Source organism: Melanostigma gelatinosum, assembly GCF_949748355.1.
Source record: "Melanostigma gelatinosum genome assembly, chromosome: 18".
Lineage (NCBI taxonomy): Eukaryota > Metazoa > Chordata > Actinopteri > Perciformes > Zoarcidae > Melanostigma > Melanostigma gelatinosum.
In genome coordinates, this window is record NC_136651.1 from 22,862,806 (window position 1) to 22,885,646 (window position 22,841).

At 42.9% G+C, this 22,841-nt stretch overlaps 1 protein-coding gene across 3 annotated transcripts in view; it reads right to left on the reverse strand.

The window, feature by feature from the left end:
* sh3glb2b (SH3-domain GRB2-like endophilin B2b) overlaps window positions 1-22,365 on the reverse strand; it is a 39,245-nt gene extending 16,880 nt beyond the window's left edge. The window contains exons 1-9 of one of the 3 annotated variants that reach the window (XM_079288919.1): window positions 22,239-22,365; window positions 18,558-18,699; window positions 14,299-14,427; window positions 13,808-13,941; window positions 13,483-13,575; window positions 12,368-12,430; window positions 8,331-8,354; window positions 8,156-8,245; window positions 2,694-2,794 (exon numbers count right to left, since the gene is read on the reverse strand). In XM_079288919.1, coding sequence (XP_079145045.1) covers window positions 2,694-2,794; window positions 8,156-8,245; window positions 8,331-8,354; window positions 12,368-12,430; window positions 13,483-13,575; window positions 13,808-13,941; window positions 14,299-14,427; window positions 18,558-18,699; window positions 22,239-22,301 — 839 coding nt within the window. In that variant the 5' untranslated portion in view covers window positions 22,302-22,365. The remainder of the gene's footprint in view (window positions 1-2,693; window positions 2,795-8,155; window positions 8,246-8,330; window positions 8,355-12,367; window positions 12,431-13,482; window positions 13,576-13,807; window positions 13,942-14,298; window positions 14,428-18,557; window positions 18,700-22,238) is intronic. The other 2 variants (XM_079288920.1, XM_079288921.1) reach the window with 2 other exon arrangements.
* Window positions 22,366-22,841: the final 476 nt, after the last annotated feature.

Consider the following 22,841-nt stretch of genomic DNA (forward strand, 5'->3'; position numbering starts at 1 on the left):
AGTGTTGTTCGTAGATGCTGGGGAGGACGAGGAGGGAGAAACCAGCACACTGTCAGCACAGACCAGGGACCTCAGGTAGATAGAGCGAACGTGAGGATTGGTCGGATGACGTCGATTGTTGTGATGACGACATCGCAGTGCGACGGACCGACTGTCGGATACAAATGCGGGAATAGGAGTTGTGGAGTAGAAAAACTTGCGTCGGGATGCCCGGTGTATGTAGCGGGCACGACGCAGTAGTCCGAGAGACTTGATAACTGCGAGGCAGTCAGGGATGGTGTGGCTGGAAAAGTTTAGGAGTTCCAGCGGAGAGTATTGTAGGAGCACCATGAAGAGAACAGAGAGCCAGCTAGTAGCCGGCACCATTAGCCTGGTAGACACCGGACCTCGACCTTCAGCAGCGGCGATGGAAAGCAGCGAAGTCGCGTTGGCAGGACTGAGGGAGGGTTCGTGGAAGTTCCTGGCAGTGTGGCAGAGAAGAGTCCAGTCGGAGTGTTCCGGAGCGGGGATTCCACGGATGGCAGAGCACGTCGGATAGCTGGTTTTGCTAAGAGCTAAGAGCGGCGTCGGATAGCTTGTAAGCTAGTGGTAGGTCGGCAAAGGCTAGGAGCCGAACACCAGCCAAAGGTAATCAGCTGAGCAGTGGAAATGGTAGAAACACAAAAACCAGGGCAGGACAATCTTCAGACTGTGTTCAGGATTGAATAGATTAACGGCAGAGAGTGGTAGGAAACGAGAATTAAGTGTCGGCATGAAGAGCGGCGAAAAACACGCCAGCGTCCCCTCGATGCCAGATCAGTGTTCTTTCGGCTTCATGTGTCACATTAAACTGCTCACACGCTCCCCCTACCGTGTGACAGGGGGAAGCTTATATATATACATATATATACATATATATACATATACATATATATACATATATGTATATATATACACATATATACATATATATATACATACGCATATATATATATACACATATATATACATACGCATATATATATATACACATATATATATACACATATATATATATACATATATATATATACATATATATATATACATATATATATGTGTATATATATATGTATGTACAAATTTTCACTCATCTTAAGACTATCAAGAATTAAAAATATTCGATTCAATAAATGTTAATACCTCATTCTGCTCGTATAGGCCAGTGGTGGGCCGTCAGGGCAGAATCACAAAGTTAAAGCTATTTTATCGTTGAATAATTTTTCTTAAATACACTACATGTATTATAATTGATAAAAATATTTTCCCCATTATCTTATGTTCTCATTGCACAGCTCCTGTCTTCCTCAGTTGCTCTGCTTCCAGTGCAGCTTGTTTTAAGTAGAGCTTTTATCCAATCAGATCTCACCTCTGTGTCTCTAGGTAGAACAGAGGCCCGAGGCCTGCAGACTCACAAGTGCATCCATGTGCAGTTTAAGTGAATGGGGACGATGTTGTTGATTGTCATAGTGTTCAACCAATCAGATCTTTAGTTTGACATGTTGGCCGTATTCTTTGACGTGTCAGAGCTGCTAGCTGGTCTACGAGTACGTGATTGGTCAGTGGGCTAGCCTGACATGTTGGGCGGTGACAATCCCAATATCTGCTGCCTCTGTGGAGTGGACATTTTCAGCCTCAAACGCATTAAAATGTAGGCTCGACTGTCTTCACTGGCGTCCATGAATGGAGAAGGACTTCTTACTGGAACTACAACACACGGATGTACTGAACAACCGTGAGATTAAACTCTTTGTTAACAAAGAAAGGAGGATGCACTTTGTCTTTAGATAGTGAACAGCAGCTCTGGTAAGTGAAGTGCTTTTGTGTTTACATCTGCAGTAGCGTTACTACAGTGTTAATTTGTCTATGGCGTCGTTTTTATGATATGGTTAATATTGTTCCCTCTGATGTGAATAATATTTGAATGGACCGTGCTCTCGAGTCTGTGGCGGAAAGCGTGTTTTAGCGCCGCAGTTTTGCTGAATTGATTTTGAGCATTGTCCGTTAATGACGCAGCATCCTGTCATGCACGTATTCATGCATCTGCACTTAGTGTATTTGTAGGTGTTGAGCTTCATTTTTACACGAAGCAGAATTCAGCTTAGGGCCCCAGAGAGGTCGGGCCGACCTGGAATCAAACATGGTATCTTCATATCTGTGGATCAAGGTTGGTCCTGACACCAGCTAATCAACTCACTACTGGTGTACTGGTGTACCACAGAAGACCATGGTGAACGTTGGGATACCGCGGTATAAGGAGAAGTGGCCATTCATCGTGGATTAAGGTGTACTGTGTGTTGGCATTCTTCAGATATGAGACAGACGAGAATGATCAATCTGTCCATGTCTGGCACCTGTACTGTAGGTCGATGTTGCCTTCAATCACGATATAAGAATGAGCCTTCGTGACAAAGAGCGGCGTTATCTGTTCATGCTAAATAATTCAAAGACCTCATTGAGCAACTGGAAATAGTGAAAGAATGAAGAGGGGGCTGTATAAACTCTGTGGCACCAGTGTGCAGTAAAACTCATGTTTTATCTGAAACATTTTGAAAGCTCATTTATCCTTTCAAGTCCCATTACCCTTGGACCTGAGTGACTGAGCTGTCCTCATCTAATCTACCTCTTTCAGACACATGTTAAAGATGAAGCTACCAACAGCAGGGAATCCTCACTTGTTGAGCTCCCTCTGAAGGTCCTGCATGTAGTGATGACACTGGGCGTAGTAAGTGGCCTGAGCCTCTGCAAAATCCTGCAGACATCGCAGGTGGTTGAGCTGAGGAGAGAAAGCAAAAGATGAAGTCAGAACATGAAACATATACACCAAGATTATAATCAGACCGCTTATCCTTCTCTGGGTGACGGGGGGCTGGAGCCAACATTGGGAGAAGGCAGGGTTGACCCTGGACAGGTCTCCAGACTATCGCAGGTCTGACATCCATTCACACTCACATTCACACCTACGGGCAAGTTAGTCATCAACGGACCATCAATGAACCTCAGCTGCATGTCTTTGGACTGTGGGAGGAAGCTGGAGAGAATCCATGCTGAACATGCCAACTTCACACAGAAGGGCCCGGGGCCCCTCAGTGCCAACTACTATTACAATGCTCTTCTTACTTCAGTCAGAAGCTCATCATGAATACAACCAAGACTCTCCTTCATTCACCACGTGTATAATGGTGGTGTGTCAGACATCACAGCGTGTCTAGCACAGCCTGGAATGACATGTGCCTCCTTGCATGTGAATTATATTGACAGTGTTCCTTTAAAGCTCCAGTTCTCTTCATGTGGCACTTTATTGGTGGCTGACAGGTGTAATGATAAAAAATGTTTTAACCTCCTCATGTTATTATCTGTGAGACATATTGCTGTTTAGAAAGTTCATTTGTACAGGCGTCTGGATGTCTGAACACATTGATCTATTTGGTCTAGGACAGCGGTTCCCAAACTTTTTAGGCCGCGCACCCCCTTCTACATCCCGAACGGGTTGGCGCACCCCCCCCCCCCCTTAAAAAAAAAAAAAAAAGAAGCAACAGAGCCTTTTAAGCCTTCATAGCCGCATAAGAATCGGACCAATGAGAGAACAGTTTGCTCGCGCGTGGCATTTGTTTACAAGATTTAGTCCGCTGTTAAATGTTGCAGTGTGAACACAAACCGAACAAAGGAGCAACTGCAACAAAGCAAACGAACTGAAGGTGTGAAAACGCCCTGAAACACTGCAACAAAGTTCCAATAACTTTCAGTGACACAAGGCGTCACTTTTAAAGAGCAATACGGATGCGAGCACACACGCACAGGCTCAGAGGCAGATTATCACATTTAATTTACAATTAATGACCGACTAATGTAGCCAGGATGTCTTCGGACAAAGCATCGATGCGGCGCGACACAGTGTTGTTGGACACCGGGATCATGTCCAACTTTTTTGCTTCTTTCTGCCCAATCATACATTCCACCATCTCTCTGGCAGCTGGCAAGCTCACGTCTTCGGCGATTGTGTGCGGTAGCCCCTTTCTCGCTATTCTGTAACCAGATATGAAGCCCGTAGTGCGTCATTTATAGACCCAACACATGAATGAGACTCCAGTTGTTTTTGGCTGTTTTGTAACTCCTCCAATTTCGATATAAACAATGTAAGGGGCTTTTGACTTGCACTGGCATGCTTGGTGTTCAGGTGGCGACGTAAATAAGAGCTTCAGACTGTTAGCCAGAACCTCACTGCACACCACGCACTGTGGCTTTGGGGAATCTGCGTTGCCAATACAAGTGAAGCCCAGACACACATACTTTTCATCATATTTCCTCTTTCCCAGTCTGATGCTCACTCTCGTTTCCTCTTTTTTCACCTTGACTCCGCGATGGGCCGATGTGCTCCCGATTTGTCTGTGCTATCCCTTCCTCCTTTTGGTCTCCTCCGTCTCATCTTCCTCCCGTTAGATTTCTTCTCCCGGTCTCTCCCCACGCACCTCTCCGTTCCCCTCGCCTCCGATTCCTCTCTCTCTCTCTGTCCCTCTCCTCTTTTACGACTGATAGCTTCAGATGTCCCACCTGACAGTTTTTAAATTAAAATTACATTTTTTTTTTAATATTTAATATTATTACACCATCAGACCGCCATTACACTTTTCCTCTCGCGCACCCCCAGGGGTGCGCGCACCCCACTTTGGGAATCCCTGGTCTAGGACAAAGGTCACTTTTCTATCTTAGTCGGGACAAACAGCCGACGTGTTCTTTCTCTATATCAACTGTTTCCGGTTAGACTAAACATTTCTGCCTTAGTCTCCTGTGTTTTATCTGTTCCTCTCTGCCGGCCGGTATAAATGCTTTGTTTTGATTCTGTGTCATTTAGAGCATATTCACAGTTCACTGCAATACGTGGTTGTGTTTTGTGTTCTCTGTTTGCAAACATTAAATTGACTTCTTGAAACTTTGATCATTCATCAAGACTCTGTTTTTATGTTAAACACTTTGGATAAAACCAACTTCACTCCTGAACTTGTTAAGGAAATATTCCACAACACAGGCGAGTGCACAAAACAATGCAAGCTGATTCGCTTTCTACTGAAGAGGTAGCTGAGAAGATCCAAACCATTCTCACACTCATCCTTTAAATAGAAGGCTAAAGCCAGCTCGTTAGCCCGTTAGCTTAGCTTAGCAGAAAGACTGGAAACAGGGGAAACCGCTAGGGTTCTATCCAAAAGCAGAAAAATCCACCTACCATCACTTCTAAAGCTCAATAATTAACATGTTATATCCTGATTACTTAATCTGCACCAAGACCAACAAGCAGTTAAGGATTTAGGAGGATTTCGTTTGGTAACTTCAAGGAGTTTTCAATGGTTGCCTGGAAACTGCTCAGAGCCAAGCAATGGTTGGGCAGGATTCATACTGAGCTCCCCACCCCTCAGAACATTTAGTCACAATTCATCACCAACTCTCTAATTGTTGGAATGCTGTTAAGCATTCCACCAACTATTGTTCTTCGAATCTTCATTCAACTTCTTCCGTCCCACCTCTTCTTCTCCATTTTTTAAGCTACAGAAACCATTCAACTCAAAATGTTCAGCTCTTTCACCAGATGGGTGCTATGACTTTTCATATTTCTAACCTTTAAACTTTTTGAATTAAGCTTTTTATTTTCAATGGGATCTCTATGGAGAATATTTTCAAATCCTTCAACTTCCTCATACTTTCAGCTAGACACCATTTCAACTTTCAAATGTTGAGAAAAACCTTAACTATTGCCACATGATTCAGTTTTTTTGATATCTTTTAAACTTTTTGAACTGCAGCAATTTAACTTTTATGATTTTTCAGCCATTTTCTGACTTTATAATGGATGTGTATTGCACAGCTTAAGAGTGCGTGATGTCACCGCTAGAGTGAAGAGCAGCTTGAGATTCTTGTGAAAAAAACATTTGTGTTTTTCCACTGTGTCCACAATCTTCACTCTTCATGCATCATTTCTGGATGTAGAAGTAGCTAATCTTGTCCTGGTCGTAGAAAAATTACTGTGGAATCCGACAGAGTTACACATTTGACACGGAAGCCGTTAATTGAGAGGAAAACCAACTTTCTGCTCCATAGAGACCAATGTTAAATTTTGCTTCAAAAACATCTTCCACAGAACACATTTCTAGATCGCCATTTTTTACACTACAGAAACAATTTTTATGGGATCTGTTTCTCAAGTCATCCTTCCTCTCAATTATTAATATCGGAGCAATAGGAGCTACGGTTATGGGAGTTTTGATGATTTGTTTGAGAGGTGTTTCCCTGTTTTATCGCCATGAAATGGCTTCAGGTACACAGGTGTTTGCGATTGAGCCAATTAGTGATGTTGATAAACACACAGACTCAGACACACGCGCACATACACTCCTCTCCCTCTCTGTGTCTCTCATACAGTCATTCAGGTCTTAGGGATCTTTAGAGGTCTTTCCCCCCCCCCACACACACACACGCCATTTTAAAATAAAAGCCCCACAGAATGAATCCTAACTGAAATGCTTGTGACGAGCCTGTCATTTAATAACCGGTTTGTGTTTATTCTAACATCATGATTCTGTCTCTTCTCCCCTTCCCACCACACCCCATTTCAAAATAAAAGACCCAGAGAGTGAATTCTAACTGAACTGCTTGTGATGAAGCCTGTCATTTAATAACCTCTGTTTATGTGTGTCAAACATGATGATTATGTCTCCTCTCCCCCTCCCAGTCCCACCCTTTCAAAATAAAAGCCTCATGGATTAACTGTATTTAAACGTTTAGCTCAAAATTAGGCTTTTTTGTTGAAATAATGAATGCTCTTACTAATACTGCGACAACTACTAATACTGCTGCTAATATTTCTAGTATTACTACTACTTCAACTTTTGCTACTATTACTACTACTGCTACCATAAATATTATTACTACCACTACTGCTATTACTACCACTACCATTATTACTTATACCACAACTGCTAATACTGCTCCTACCAGTACTAATACTACTACAGCTGTTAGTACAACTGCTACTAGTACTACTACTATTGCTACTTCAAAAACTGACTTTACTATTACTACTACTACTTATTCTACTACTACTACTACTGTTATATTAAATACTACGACCACTACTACAGCTATTACTACGACTGCTGATACTACTACTTCTACTACTTCTTCTAATTACGAATACTTCGACTGCAACTTCTACTACTACTACAAATATCAATACTGCTACAACTAGTACTTATTCAAATGCTACTAATACTTGTGCTGCTAATAATACTTCTACTACAACAAATATCACTACCGCTGGAATTCTTTTAAGCTACAGAAACCGTTCGAATATCAAAATGTTCAGCTCTTTCAGGAGAGGGGTGATATAACTTCATATTTGTAATCTTTCAACTTTTTGAATTATTAAGCTTTTTGCAATTATTTATTTTTTTATTTTATTTTTTATTTTTTTTAAATTGGATATCTATTTTCAGCAATGTTTTTGAGATTCATTTCAGCTTTCAGCATTCCAACGCATTTTCAGCAGGAAATGCATTTTCTAGTTATTATATATTATTTGATGTAAATAGTTTGAGTCGAAGTTAGACCCCAACATGGTATAAATGCCGGTTCAAAGCCATCTTTTGAGTGCCAAGAATTCTGGTGGGGAATTACTAATTTCTTCATTTATTTATATTGATCAGCCTAAAAGTTATCAAAATAAAATAAATACCAGGTGTAAAAATACTGGGATCTGCATATAATATAGTCCCCATATGTTACTGTTCTTGTTTTGTAAATTGTGGCTTCATAGTGGCGATCATGCCTTTGTTTGTGAATTATGTGGTTTTGGTTGATGGACGGCGAGCGAACATCCAACACTCAAGCCAGACAGGATCACGATCTCTTTCCTCTCCTGCTCCTTGAAAGGGCAGCGCTGTCAATACGGTAACGGTATAACTTTGTGTGTTTGCTCGAGTTGACCATGGCAATTAATGTGCACCATTTACTTCCTCCCCACGGGAACGCTCATTCATCCTTTGGAGCATACAGTAAATCTGTGCGTCATGTCGGACAAACAGAAAGCAATGATTCATGTCCTCATCGCTGCTGTGGACGTCCTGAAGACGAACGGTCAGTCACTCACATGCGTGCTGCTGATGCCCTCCAGCAGCAGCCTGGTCACCTCAGCTTGTCGGTCAAACTCTGTCTGAGCGACACGGAGCTCGTGCTCTGCCTGCAGGTGGAAATGACAGGACAGGAAAGAAGCATCAAAAGGGCATCTAGACACACACTGCATGTCCTCAAGTGAAGGTACTTACTTTGTCCACTTCCTCACTCAGCAGCTGAGAGATCAGCACAAGAACAGAAAGAAGCAGTCATGAAACATTCTCAGACATGAAACAATTTAGACACAGACAAAGCTTATAGATCCCATGAGGGGAGCTGAATCTAAATGGATCTGCAGAAGCTGGGTTTAGTTAGTCCGTCTCTCTTGCTATGGCAACTCCTACCCAGCTGAACCTTGAAATAAAACAGTCAGAAATAGAGTTGATTCAATCAATATCATTTAATGAATTCTTCATATCTATATTTTATAGGCAAAAGAGTTTTCATATATCTGTATGATTCTAACATTATCCGGTGACACCTCGGCCATTTGTACTGAGATGATTTTAAATATATAACTAATTAAGATATCATTGACTTCACTTCAAATTTGGTTGCTAGCATATTTTGGATTTTGCATAATAACCCTCTGAAGTGTCAGCAACAGCTGAACTCTTCAACCAACAGCAGTGGCTCTGCTCACACAATCATATCTCTCACAGCGGTCCTTAAGGTGCAATCCAGTGTCACAAGATGAAGGTCAGACAGCAGGTTGGACTGATGAGACCTCTGAGCATCAACGTGCAGCAGCAGCATGAGCACTGGCTTCATTTGACAACAAACATCCGAAGAGGAAGTTCCAATGATATCAAGTGATTTTCTTTCCTGTAGTTCAGTTTTGCCTGTAGTTCAGCTCTGTCTCTACTTCTGTCTTCTACTTTCTCAATGATGGGCTCTGTGGTCGGGATGCATTGAATGTTTAAGCTCCACCGCGGTCGATCATTTAGCAAATGGTCAATTTGGAAAATGGTAATATTGTTGAAAGGATATTATATCTTTAAAAAACCAGAATGTGTGTGATTAGAGGTGCCAAATGAAGACAGAACCAGATTGAAGTATTTCTGCCTCACTCAAGGTCCAGCTCCTTGTGTTTGTGCCTGCAGGCTGGACTGGACCGGACCTTGCTCTCTGCAGCTGCACACTGATGAATGGTTGCTGCATTGTGCCCTCCTGTGTTAAACATGTGTTATTGTGCAAAAGCATCTTTCTCATTGTATAATATTTTGTGCAAGAATATTACTGTATACGTTTTAGAAATAACAAACGTGGGTAGAGCGGGTCGGCCTTTAACCACAAGGTTGCTGGATCAATCCCCGACTCCTGCTGTGAACCCCGGCCGCTGTACAGCAACCCACTGCCCCTACAGCTGAGGCTGCAGCCGTAGTCTCACCACATTCATATTACTCATTAACATGTGTACCCCTGTGTTTACCAGCAGTTTAGAAAGTGACCATGAATTGTTTTCAGGCAGGGCAAAGTGGGGAGTCGACCACACAACACACACTAGATGACTGGAGACGGACCACTGACTACCACAACTCATCTCACTGTTGAGACAAATGTTTATGTACAACCTCTCTCTGCTCAGACACTCTGGGATCCGTCTCCACATCCCAGCTCTCCAGCCACTCTGCAGCTGGTGCAGTTAGAGAAATACCGGCTGGAAGTCAACAAGCCTACAAAGCTCATTCAAGCCAACGTATACTTCTGTCCGTCTCTCCGATAGAGCACATGGAAAGGCCTGTTGCTCCGTTACTGCAAAGCTCAGCTGTGTTTAAGGTCCTAGACGGGTTTAAACTTGTGTTGTCTGGAACTAAATCAACTTAATAATTCCTAAAAGTACAATTTTGAGGTACTTTCATGTTCTGCTCTTTAGTAGTTCTACTGAGTTTCTTTTACAGCCATGAGTCACCAATAGCTTTGAAGAGATTGATTTTACATCCAAAAATATCAACTTATAGAATATAATACAATGTTATAGTCCACCTTAACCAGCTATAGCATGTACATAATGCATTAGTGATAATGATACAATAACAGAATTACACTCACAGGAATAAGAAGTGCTTTGAAGTACATTATCAGGATGTGTTCTTCACTACGCTGTTTTGCTTCTTCTACTGAGGTCAGGGATCTGAACCCTTCTCCCGTCACTGTTCAGCAGCTGAGACACGTGGGCAGCAATACGTTGGCTGAAATGGAAAGTCGGCACTCTCCTTCTGCAGCGCTCCTCTCAACCGTGTGTGTGCACAGCGCTGCACTTAGTCGTGGTCCAGCTGAACCACTAGTGCAGCAAGTTACCAGGTGACCACAGCTGAGTGACTCAGCAACAGCCGGAGTGTCTCCTGCTGTCTGCATCTGATTGTGTCTGCTCGCTGGTAAATGCTGTGTTTCAATGAAGGACACCGTTCCTCTATTATATATCCAACATGCTGTGATGAGAGCAACTAGGAAACTGTTGTCTATGGCTCCTAATGTTTCGAACAAAAATGAAAGCTGCATAAACATGCTCATGTCATCATATTGATGTTGCAAACATCAACAGTCACTTGCCCTAGCATTAGAGATGCAGCCCCCACGTCTTTTAATTTCAATGAATCATTCAAAATATGCAACATATGCATCTTACTGTGTTATTTAACAGCTGTCATCCCATGCTGCTTAAATGAACACACACCACAGGAAGGCAACATGACAGTAACACTGTTGGAACGGATTCCAGGTGGGCCACTGCGATTCTATTTTAAAGCTTTCAGTGAAAGGGCTTTTTAAAACTGAACATCATATTTTCAAATGTATTTGAAAGTAAAACATCTCCATACCTGTAAAATATCAAACTTTGTTGTCATTGAGAAAGCCAAAGAAGCGAGACGCATGTGTAACGTCCTCTGAACAGCTGCCACTGCAGCCACAAGATAAAGGAGAACACTAACAGCGAGGACAACAGCAGCACAAGAGGGCGGAGCCAAAGTCTGCCAGCAGTCATGAGTAGCAATGTCAGTTACACATTCATATGGAAGAAACACTCGCTAACATTAGCCACATAAGCTACTGGTCATACCTGATCAAGGGCGGCTGAATTTAGCAACGTTGAGTTGTTTTGCTCAGAAATTCTATTTTAATTTCTGTGTAATAATTTTGTTTTACATAGTCTGGCTTCAACATTTTGACTGAATGGTGCATACGAGCCAGTCCACTCTATGCCTGTTAGCATGTGTTAGCATAGCTCCTGCTCAGCGACATAGACCCTGTGTGTGTGTGTGTGGTGTGTGTGTGTGTGCCCTGTCTGCGTGTGAGTGCCCTGTGTGTCCTGTGTGTGCCCTATGTGTGTGTGTGCGCGCCCCGTGTGTGTGTGTGTGTGTGCGCGCCCCGTGTGTGTGTGTGTGCGCCCCGTGTGTGTGAGTGTGTGCGCCCCGTGTGTGTGTGTGTGCCCTGTGTGTGTGTGTGTGCCCTGTGTGTGTGTGTGTGCCCTGTGTGTGTGTGTGTGTGTGTGTGCCCTGTGTGTGTGCCCTGTGTGTGTGTGTGTGCCCTGTGTGTGTGTGTGCCCTGTGTGTGTGCCGTGTGTGTGTGTGTGTGCGCCGTGTGTGTGCCCTGTGTGTGCCCTGTGTGTGCCCTGTGTGTGTGTGTGTGCCCTGTGTGTGTGCCGTGTGTGTGCGTGTGTGCCGTGTGTGTGTGCCGTGTGTGTGTGTGCCCTGTGTGTGTGTGTGTGTGCCCTGTGTGTGTGCCCTGTGTGTGTGTGTGTGTGCCCTGTGTGTGTGTGTGTGCCCTGTGTGTGTGCCCTGTGTGTGTGTGTGTGTGTCCTGTGTGTGTGTGTGTGCCCTGTGTGTGTGTGTGTGCCCTGTGTGTGTGTGTGTCCCCTGTGTGTGTGTGTGTGCCCTGTGTGTGTGTGTGTCCCCTGTGTGTGTGCGTGTCCCCTGTGTGTGTGTGTGTGTCCCCTGTGTGTGTGTGTGTCCCCTGTGTGTGTGTGTGTGTCCCCTGTGTGTGTGTGTGTGTGTGTGTCCCCTGTGTGTGTGTCCCCTGTGTGTGTGTGTGTGTCCCCTGTGTGTGTGTGTGTCCCCTGTGTGTGTGTGTCCCCTGTGTGTGTGTGTCCCCTGTGTGTGTGTGTGTGTGTCCCCTGTGTGTGTGTGTGTCCCCTGTGTGTGTGTGTGTCCCCTGTGTGTGTGCCACTGGTGCCACTCGGGACTCTTACCGCTGATGCACTGGCAGAGAGAACATAATTTCGAGGCCTTGTCTCCTGAAAATCAGGTGCAGCCTACAAACGAGAGCAGGGAGGAGGAAACACATGTTGGCACAGCCACGCAGTTACAATCATTAAGCAGAGAAACAAACAGCAAAGCAGCAGAAAGAAGAGCAGCACAGGAGCAGAAGAGCTGTGGATGCTGGTGTGTGCTTCAAAGCGGTTGAAATGACTTATGACTGAATAATTTAGTGATTCGATTATTAAATAGTTAGAGTCAAATGTATGTTGGTGGGTTTACTCTCTCTTGTGGCGGTGATGTTATCATCTAATGAAGCTTTTATTCGCTTAGCATGGTGTTACTGGTCACATCCACATATGGAGCAGATCCTGTATCGTTTCTATTAAATCATTTGAAATTCAATGAGATGATTGAACTTTCTCAACCACTTCCTCACTATCTGTGAGTTCCGACATGAACACGCTATTTTCTATGATAGTTATTTCACATGACAGATTTCTGTATGGATTTTGGGCCAGACTGCAGTAAAGCAGGGTTAGTCACAGCACTGAAGTCAGAGAAAAGATGAGCTGAAAGAACATGACAACAACTTCAAAAAAAACACAGGACATCTGGACTTCTATTAACATTTATATCACTGCATATTATTTTGTGCAGAACCTAATTTGTCATGTCATATTTGATACTCTACTCTGATGAACTCTGCCTCTTTCACACAATCAGGCTTGGAACTCCAGAGTTAACTGATACCCAGCTTCATCATATGGTTATCCAGCAGCGCCAATGTTTGGCTCGAGCCAGACTAAGTTAAAGCTGGTCTTGTCTGGATCCATCCTGCTTGATATATATGACGTCACAGTCCTCTACTGGACCAGAGTGTTAGAAGTACTACTGCATCTTGCAGTGTGCTACTCCATCCTCTCCCTGTGAGCCCGCTGAAGCATTAAGAAGCTGATCTTATTGAGGTTGAGACACATGCAACAGGCACTGCAGGTAGACTCACTGATGATGTGGCAGCCAGCAGAGCATCTGAGAAGCTGTTTCATTCTATTTGAAAGGTTTGATCAGTACAAGAGCAACAAATCAACTTGACATTTCGTCTCACCGCTGCTTTGGCTTCTGCCAGTTTCCCTTTTTTCAGACGTGCTTTGCAGATGTCAAGATCCAGCCGCCGATTCTCCAGAAGTCGCCTCTCTTTCTGCAGAGGACAGGAGGGTTCCAATCAGAAACCAGGTACCTGCTGCAGGGAACAAACCTTGCAACACTGACAGCATCATGAAGCAACCAGCTCCAAGAAGAAGACTTTCATCTGTTGTAGCGCACACGTCTCCATGGAAACAGACTTCTCCTCCCTCGGGTGGTGTTAAAAGCGAACACAAGCACCAAGGTCCTACAGTAACGTAGTGAGTAAGAAAGTAAATCAGTCTTACTGATATAGTCCTCCAGTCTCCTTCCAGGAAGTTGCGTAGAGGAGTGAGGAAGCCGGCGGCTGAGGTTTGGAGGAGCTCGCGCTCGGCTCCACCCAGTCTCTTCTGGTACTCTCCCACTGTGATCAGGGTACTACCTACAGATACACACGGTACCCATCATGTAAAACCTATCATCTATCAGTCCGACGACAATGTAGCCCACTGTGCAAAATACGGGGGGGGGGGGGGGGGGGGGTGGTCTTTATTACTTAGCTAATGAAAAGCTAAATCACCATCAGAAGATAGCCGGTGGGTTCACAAATTACATTTCAGCCAATGAGTTTGGCCTATTCTGTTCCCAGACTTGTCACCTGCATTCAAACAGCTGATTTAACAATATCAATTATTTGATTATTGTTGCGAAGATACAGGATGGTGCTTCAGAAAAGCATACTTCATGAGTAAAAAGCAGACAACAATATGATAGTCTGTTTCATCACAGCACCACTGACCATATGGCGTCGCTGGACCAAAGTCCTTGGCAGCTTCCAGCATGTACTGGCCCAGCAGCTCTGGGTTGGTGGTCCTGGAGGGAAGCTTCTTATCCAGCTTGTCATAGATGAACTCCTCTAGTCGAGCACCTGGACAGCAGGTTATAAAGAGATCTCAGAGGAACCGTACGCACAAGGACAAAAACTGGTTTCAGAGGTTTTTGAGCCTTATTCAAATTATGTAATCTTTTTTTTTTTAACATTTCCATGAAACATGCAATTTGAAATTAGTTTTTTTTCAACAAAGTACTGAATATAGGATGTATATTCCTTCTGAGACCCGCAGGATTGCAAGCCAACATCACTGTCTTTAAGAGGCTGTCGGGGCGAGCCTTAAAGCCAGAGTGAAGGCACTGGGATCATATGAAGCTCATGAACCCATTGGTACCAACCATCATGGGAGGGGGCTGTGTAACGGTCCAAAGTTGGGCCAAATGTTGGTGAGGGACGCCTGGCATGGCAAGATATGTGAATGAAATAGGGTGTGTTTGAATATCTTTGACTTCCTATATTCCTTGTGGATCCAATGAGCCTTATTGTATTCATATGTGATGATGTTACCGGTAGTCTCCATAGCAGCCAATTCATTGCAGTGAGGTCATTTTTTGAAACAGCCCTGTATAAAGTGATTGTTGTGACTCTCGGCCTCATGAAACTTCACAAACTAGAGACCTCGGGCGCTCAGAGGACGGACGCTTTCTACCATGTGGAACTGATACATGGACTTGTAAGTCTGTTTAGTCATTCGACCGCTCAAGGCGCTCTTTACACTCCACGTCATTCATACCCTGATGGTACAGCCCGCTCCTCTGAGCCTCAGCCTCCACCAACCAGCAGCCTCCAGAACAGAGGCGCTCGCCATCTAATCGCCAACAAATTGAATTCTTGCAGAAATCTCTAAAATGTCAGAAGTTTTTGATACCAAATCACATTTTCTATAGTCTTTGTGTCTAAATATGGTATTTTGGTATCAACCTAAAAATTGCTGCAACAACTTATAAGACAAAATAGAACTTGCGAACGGAAATCATAAATGATTTGTTCTAAGCTCTTATACACTTTTACTATTTATTTCTAATTATTGAATGTTTATTTCTGATATATGACTAGTATGACATGACACACAATGCTGAGCTGCAGCTGCTGCTTGTCCCCCATAAAAAGACCAAAGTGTCTCCAGTTTGACTCACTTGTGCAGCTACTTCTTAACTGTGACCTACAGGAGTGGATTATGAATTATGAGTCCATTAGAAACAGAGGACAAGTGCATCAGCACAGGACATTAGGAGCTTTCCTAATGACTGCTCGGTTCACTCAATTACTTTAAAGGCATTTCTGTTATTTTGTCTACTACTTATGTGTAAACAGGAGAGAAGCTGGAGTAATGTGGGGTGAGGAGGTTAGCGTCACGGATCTGAGGTGGGAGTGTGTTGGTGTAGGAGGTCAGACAGGTGTGAGGGGGTTTAGGCTCATGAAGGGCTCTGTATCTGATGAGGAGCATCTTGAGCTGGATTCTTAAGGAGTGGGGAGCCAGTGGAGGTTCTGAAGGACTGGGCTGATGTGGTCTCTGGTGGAGTGGGAGAGCAGACGGGCAGCAGAGTTCTGGATGTTTGTAGTTTGTTGATGATTTTGGTGGATGAGCCGTACAGGATGCTGTTGCAGTGGTCCAGTCGAGAGGTGATGAAGACGAGGATGAGTGTTTCAGCTGCTGAGAGGGGAGAGCCAGCAGCATGGGGGGGGGGGGGGGGGGGGGGGTACAGCCTGAATCCGTCCAAAGGCAACACAAGCTGCCCATCAGCCCCCTGAGAGCTCACGTTTATGATGTTTGTCTCCCTGAACACACCTGTTTACACTGTGGTTTATTTACAGGTCAAACAAACATGGTGTGACATGTTTAGTATTGGACTTTTGTTACCTTTGGACAGGGCTAGCCCTTTCCAGTCTTTGTGCTAAGCTAAGAGAAGCTAAATGGCTGCTGGTTGGAGCTTCATCAGACAGATATGGGAGCAGTTTTAATTCATTTACCCTTCTCAACCAGCACATTTCCTAAAATATAGAATGATAGATTTAATATGATATTGTGAGACTTAATTAGTCGCTATACATGCAACGCTAAGCATTTTGATTTACTACAGTCGTGTGCATTTACCTCAGGGCAGGCCTTTATTTGGAACAAGCCTTTACTGCTCATTTCCCCTGATCCCCGGTTAATACACACTCTTCATGTTGAATTCATGAGGTCAGTACTACCACAGCACATATTCCATCATCACGTCATACGCACCATTGTGTTGCTCTCCCTTTTTAACAGAAAGATTTTTTACATTGACTCATTTTTTCTTGTTGTTTCTATTTTGTTGTTTTTTGCATGTTAAGCTACACTTCACATGTTTCTCATGAAAAGCCTTCCATTGGCTCAGCTGTTATAAATCCCCCCCATTCATTGAAGGCTTTTCATTAAGGCAGTGATTTTCAACCAGTGTGCTGTGAGAGATCGCCAGGTGTGCCGTGGGGAAATGTCCAAGTTCACTTAATCGGTCCAAAAAAATATGAATTAGTTGCTGCAAATAATTTGCCATTGTTGAGCGTCTGAGCTGCAATATAGTGGCTGGCTAAGTACTGAATACTCTTCCATGCCAGTGGGTGGCAGTAGGTAGTGCAGTAATGACGTGTTCATTTAAGACGGTAGAACGAAATGATGCGCGGGAGAAATATTTGAAAAAGGAAAAATGCAGACTCTGAACTGGGCTCTGGACAACATGCTGACCCAGATGAAAAGCCGAGTATAAGTGGTGGTCAAAAGAAAGACAAAACGGTGAGCTGGAGGCAACACAGAGAAAGTTCTCTTTACTTTGGATTTACTTTCACTTTCATCTAAACAGGCCCAGGTTTCACACACAGTAAGGATCAACTCACTGAGAGACTTTCATTAGATTGTCAGCATATATGCTGTATTATGCTACAATGTGTCATTTTGTAACTTTTTTGGTTGTTTGTGTGCTGCGGAATCTTTTTAATGTAAAAAATGTACTGCGGCTCAGAAAAGGGTGAAAGCCACTGCAGTAAGGGTAGCTTAGCAACAACTAGGGGAGAAGGTGTTTCTATACTCCACTCAGTGGACAGCAGACCGTCTCTCTGAAGAGAACAGATCCACTCTGGTTCAGCTTCTACATGGGATACAATGAGGTCAAACTGTAGATGAAAGCATGGAGCCCTACTGTGGGTCTTTATGCTACACTGTACATATCATCTGTACCATGTGTTCATCAATGCTCACTTCAACAGCAGTCTGGGAAATGACTTACCAGTGTGGTCCACTGGAGCATGGAGGATTAGAAAGTACACAGAGCGAGAGTTAGACGTTAATACCAAGGTCAATTCTACTGTTCGATCCATTTGAAGTCAATTACAGAATGATGGAGGACAATGAGAATCTCTAAGTTTGAAACTAAAAGAGTGAAAACAACAACACACAATTACAATTTCACATTGAAGTTTAACGGTAGGGTTTGTAATCGTCAACAATATTTTGTTGTTGTTGTTGAAATTCTCATTACATCCCGACAGCAACCAATGAATGAAATGCTCTGAGCAAGAGGTACCTGTAGCTGACTGTAATCAGCCTGCCGGTATCTCTGTGCACGCGTTGCTCCACAAGCTGCTAGCTTAACAGCTGTGAGTTACAACAGTAGCCATGTTGGTTGCTTATAATGATCATTTTGGGGGAGTGGCTTAGGAGGGAGGTCTGTAGAGACGGACTGTCAGCTAATGCTGCTAGCTACTTTCATTGGAAAAGAGTTGTCAACACTGGGCTGGGCTTTCAGGCAAAGTCATTTTTCAAATCTAGTAATCGAGTATTCGTGCTAGTTTCTCAAGATGACCAACCCTAGCTTTAAGGTCACTTAAAGTGGTGCAGAGAAGGCAGCCTGCTACACATATTTCCTCTACAAACTCATTTAAATACTATTTCATGTGTTTGCCTCCTGTGTGTTTGAATCATGTGTTTCAAACAATATATATGGATTCCATGAGGAATGAAAATGGAAAATGCACTTAATTTATTTAACAATCAATACAAATATTTTAAAAAATCGTACTCTTACTTATTCAATTACACATTTGACTAATAACACAGCCATGATTGTCATACGTTTCTTCTGGGACTCCATATGAGGAGCTGTAACTTCTAGTTGGGTCACATGTCTTCTCACATCTCTTACTTGGGTTGGGCTGCAGGAGCACCTCAGTCTGTCTTAAGATTTTTTCAGTCCAGTTCTTGGTGCAGTCTGCCCGAGTGATTAGGTTCTCCAAGTGGGGATTCAGCTCCGTCTTCTCAGCTTGGCCCAGTTTCTCCTCTGTGAACTGGGAGACAAAGTCAGAATCCTGAGTGTACACGACCAAAGCCAGTGGTGTATAAAGTACCCAAAAGCATACCTGAGTAAAAGTAAAGATATCTTACTGTAAAATGACTCTAGTCAAATACTACTTGAGTAAAAGTCTTAAAGTATCTGATATTTATTGTACTTAAGTATCAAAAGTAATTTTCTGATATTAAATGTACTTAAGTATTGAAAGTAAAAGTACAAGTAAATGCTGTTCATAAAAAAGCAAAGGGTCAGAATTTTGAGAATGATGAAGTTTATTCTTTTAAGTGCTGTGGCACCATGACCAAGGACATGGAGCTGTGTTGAACATAATTGGGTTGGCTGTGATCCATCCAGGAGCAACAATGTTCAACATAATATATTGTACATAAGTATACTTTTGCATCTGCTATGAACTTATCATCATAATTCTCCGAAAAGCAATATGCCACTATGAAGGAGTTGTAACAGTGCGTTTATAAGTATGCTCATTAGACTAGAGGATGTAGAGGACCAATGCATAATATTATGTTCAGCAAAACATATCCACTTGATGCATCAGGTCAGTGTTGTGAGAAAGGACACCTGCCTTGTAAACTCCTGTGGGCCTGATTTGAACACAACAGACAAAGGTTTTGCTCAAGCTGAATCTGCAATTGGGCGACTGCTACCATCATAACTCCATCTGATCATCCACAACATGACTCAAATATCAAAACATGATCAATACTAAAGCAGCACCGAAAGTAACAACCCAGTCATTACTTGAAACTGAAAAATGTCCTGTTCATCTTCAGAAGACAATTGTATTAGAATGTAAAGAAGCTACATTGTATTAGAATGTAAAGAAGTTACATTGTATAGAATGTAACTTCTTTGTAGTAAAATGTAAAAAAATAAATATTTTTAAGTTAGACTGGATAATAAAAATATCCCCATAGTCGAAATGATGAGATAGAAAGTCATAATTCAGAGATAGAAAGTCGAAGTTATGAGATAGAAAGACAAAATGATGAGATACTTAAACACACAGTCATAGAAGCAGCTCTTTGGCTGGTTACTGTACACTTGACATATAAATGTGTTGCGAGTACATTGAAGACTTTAAACGTGACTTTACAACACATGAAATACTTCATGTGGGATTGTGCAAACGCACCCTTGAAAGGATTTTAAGCTTTGAACAAAGTTATTGTAATAACTTGTTTGATATTTGTCTTTGATATTTTCTTTAATAGTTTGATTTGTAGGATTTATTAAGTTATAATAACAGAAATGTGCATAAATATATTTTTACATTTATATAACTGCATGTACAATATTTTTACACAATTACAACAATAATCAAATGCAGAGAGTTATTTAACAATATGTTACATTTACAACCGGCCCTTTGTGGGCGACCATGATGCTGATGTGGCCCGGAGTGAAAATGAGTTTGAGAGCGCTGCTCTAAAGGGAATGCTGCTGCTAAAAATAACCTGATGTGTTTAAAGTGTTTAAACCAAATGTTATTGCACTTTTGTTCATATAGCAGCACTTACAAATAAAAGTGCGCAATACACTACTTTTGAATTCATTATTGAACTTTGTACATAACAATGAGATTAATCTGCTGTCCGGCATGTCGTGTCGTCTGCAGCTTCAGACAGTGGCTCATTGACTGCAGTTCATTAAACCCAAACTCCTGTTCCCTCTGCTGGAGTGAACAGGAGCAGAATCACAGCGGAGTGTTTCACAGAGAGCCTGTGAGCAGCTGTGATTGTTAGACTTGATACTAACTTTAACTCTGAAGTGAAACTATTATATATCATAGTAAAACTATTAATACCGCACAGTAAAGGTTCTGCATTGAAATGTTCACTTCAAGTGAAGAGTGAAAAAGAGGAATTATCAGAACAATGTACTTCATTTACTTAACGTCTGATCAAGCTGGACCTTTGAATGCTAATACTATTCTGGATCGTTTCATGAATAATAATGCATGATATTTGAATTGTTCTATATTGAGAGTTAATTCTGACTCTGCACCATAACCAGTAACATTTCTCTGTAGTACTATGTTTTCCCTTAGCAGTAGAAGTACACAGTAAGTAGTGTATAGCTGGGTTGCATATTTATAAAAGCTTTGGAGCAATTTGCAAGTTATTCCAGGGAACAATGAGTCAGAATCGTAACACAATCCATATTAGTCATCTCTAAAGATCATAGTACATCTAAAGTCTGTCCCTGGTGTTTCCTCCTGAACCACAGTGGGTTTTCTCTGGGTTCGAGTGTGTGACTCGACATGTCATGTGTGTTGCTGAGGACCAGAGGAAGGTCAGCGTTCAGTGTCGACTTGTTCTGAGCGATTCTCCAGAAAGCTGAACACACATGCTTTCAGCAGAGACTTCACTGCCATTAAAATAAAGCAAACACAAATGTTTGTCCCTCAGCGTCTCGCCTACTTCCTCTGCAGTCAGACGTTTCCTGTGGTTCCCACAATGCCGTTGGACAAGCTCAGAGTCATAATCCATTTGTGGTCAGACATGAAGCATTGGGGCATGTGTTGTGGTCACGGCACTGGAACTCAACCTACACATCTTCTGGTTGCACTGGAGTCAAATGAATACTTAAAGGTCAAGCTGCACACAGCAATACAACGACCAGTGTGAGATTTGAGCCCAACATTCATCAGAGTGAAACCTAAACACAATAAGTACATTACGGTCATTATTAATGATTTAATATATCAGCCGATCTATACAGTTTTCAGATCTTACAAATGCATTCCAGCTGTTAGAATAGTAACACGTATTTAATAAAGGCTAATGCTGCTAGCTACGATACGCTGGAAGAGGCGATGTGATTGTGTCATAAAGCAGCGCTCCCTTGTAAAAAGACATCTTTCTTGCTGTCTTGACAATGGACAGAACCCCATTAATGCTACAGCGTGACTTCAAATGGACTTATTGAACCTAAGTAGAACTAATGACAACAATCGAAGGAAGTTCTTCTTTGTAATTCACGTGAACCCAACTGATGAACGTCGGTTTGGTTCTACCAGTTGTGCGCAGTTCGTAATAGAAAAGAGGCATCATTATGTGTTTGAAGGGGGTTTGGTGTGATCCTTTCCATAGAAGACTTGGATATGTGGTGTAGGTAGGCATGAACAACATCACACATATTCTACACTCCTCGTCCCTGCCGCGGGCTCCACACAGAAGCGCGTGCCTGTTGATCATAGGAGCAGAAAGGCTGCTGCTGTCAAGCGCGTGACACACTCGATCACAGCCATCAATAATAGATCGAGGCTGGACAAACATTTATCGGCTTACAGCGCTGCTCGTTCTCATGCAAACACGACAAGGTGCAGAGAGCATTCATACAGTTGTGATTCATAACACCTTCATCTCCTGTGATCTGTGGATGCTGAATGCATCGCGCGCAATGACCCACAGCCAATGGTACTTTTCATCCGCGAGGATGCAGATACATTGTGACGGTTAATCATTCCTCATGTTACCGGAGGCTGCTCTGAAATGCTTCGCGGCTTACCTGCACTGCTCGGGTGAAGAAGACTCCTGCGCCAGTAGCCAGTTTCTTGACGTTGAAATCCATGGTACCGTGCTGAGCTGTGTCTTTCCCTGCAGGGACTTCTCCGGATCAGCTGAGATGATGTAGCAGCAGACGCAGGACTGAAGCCGTAATCCGCTTCGTGGACCATCGGAAATCTGCTCACCGCCCTGCCCTTAAAGAGACCACAGCACCGGGCTGCGAGTCACGAGTCCCCGCCTCCCTGCAACCACAGATGGGCAGTATTTCTATTACTTGTATTTGAAATACGTATTTCAATTACTTTTGAGTATTTTGTCATTTGTATTTGATAGGGCCGATAAAAATCGAACGTAATTTGTAACAAAATACTTTAGAGTGGAGTCATTTGTATTCACGAGTTCACGAGTGTTCAGGAGTTCAGTCTTCAGATCTTCAAGTTCAACGGATTGTCTGTCAAGTTAAATATTTTATCTGAGTGTGACAGATGTCAACTAGCTTGATGTATAATTGATGTCTGGGTCTGGCTACATAGCCTATTGTATATACATGGTGATGGTTATAATATCAAGCTCGATGCTAACATGCTAATGACGCTAGCATGCT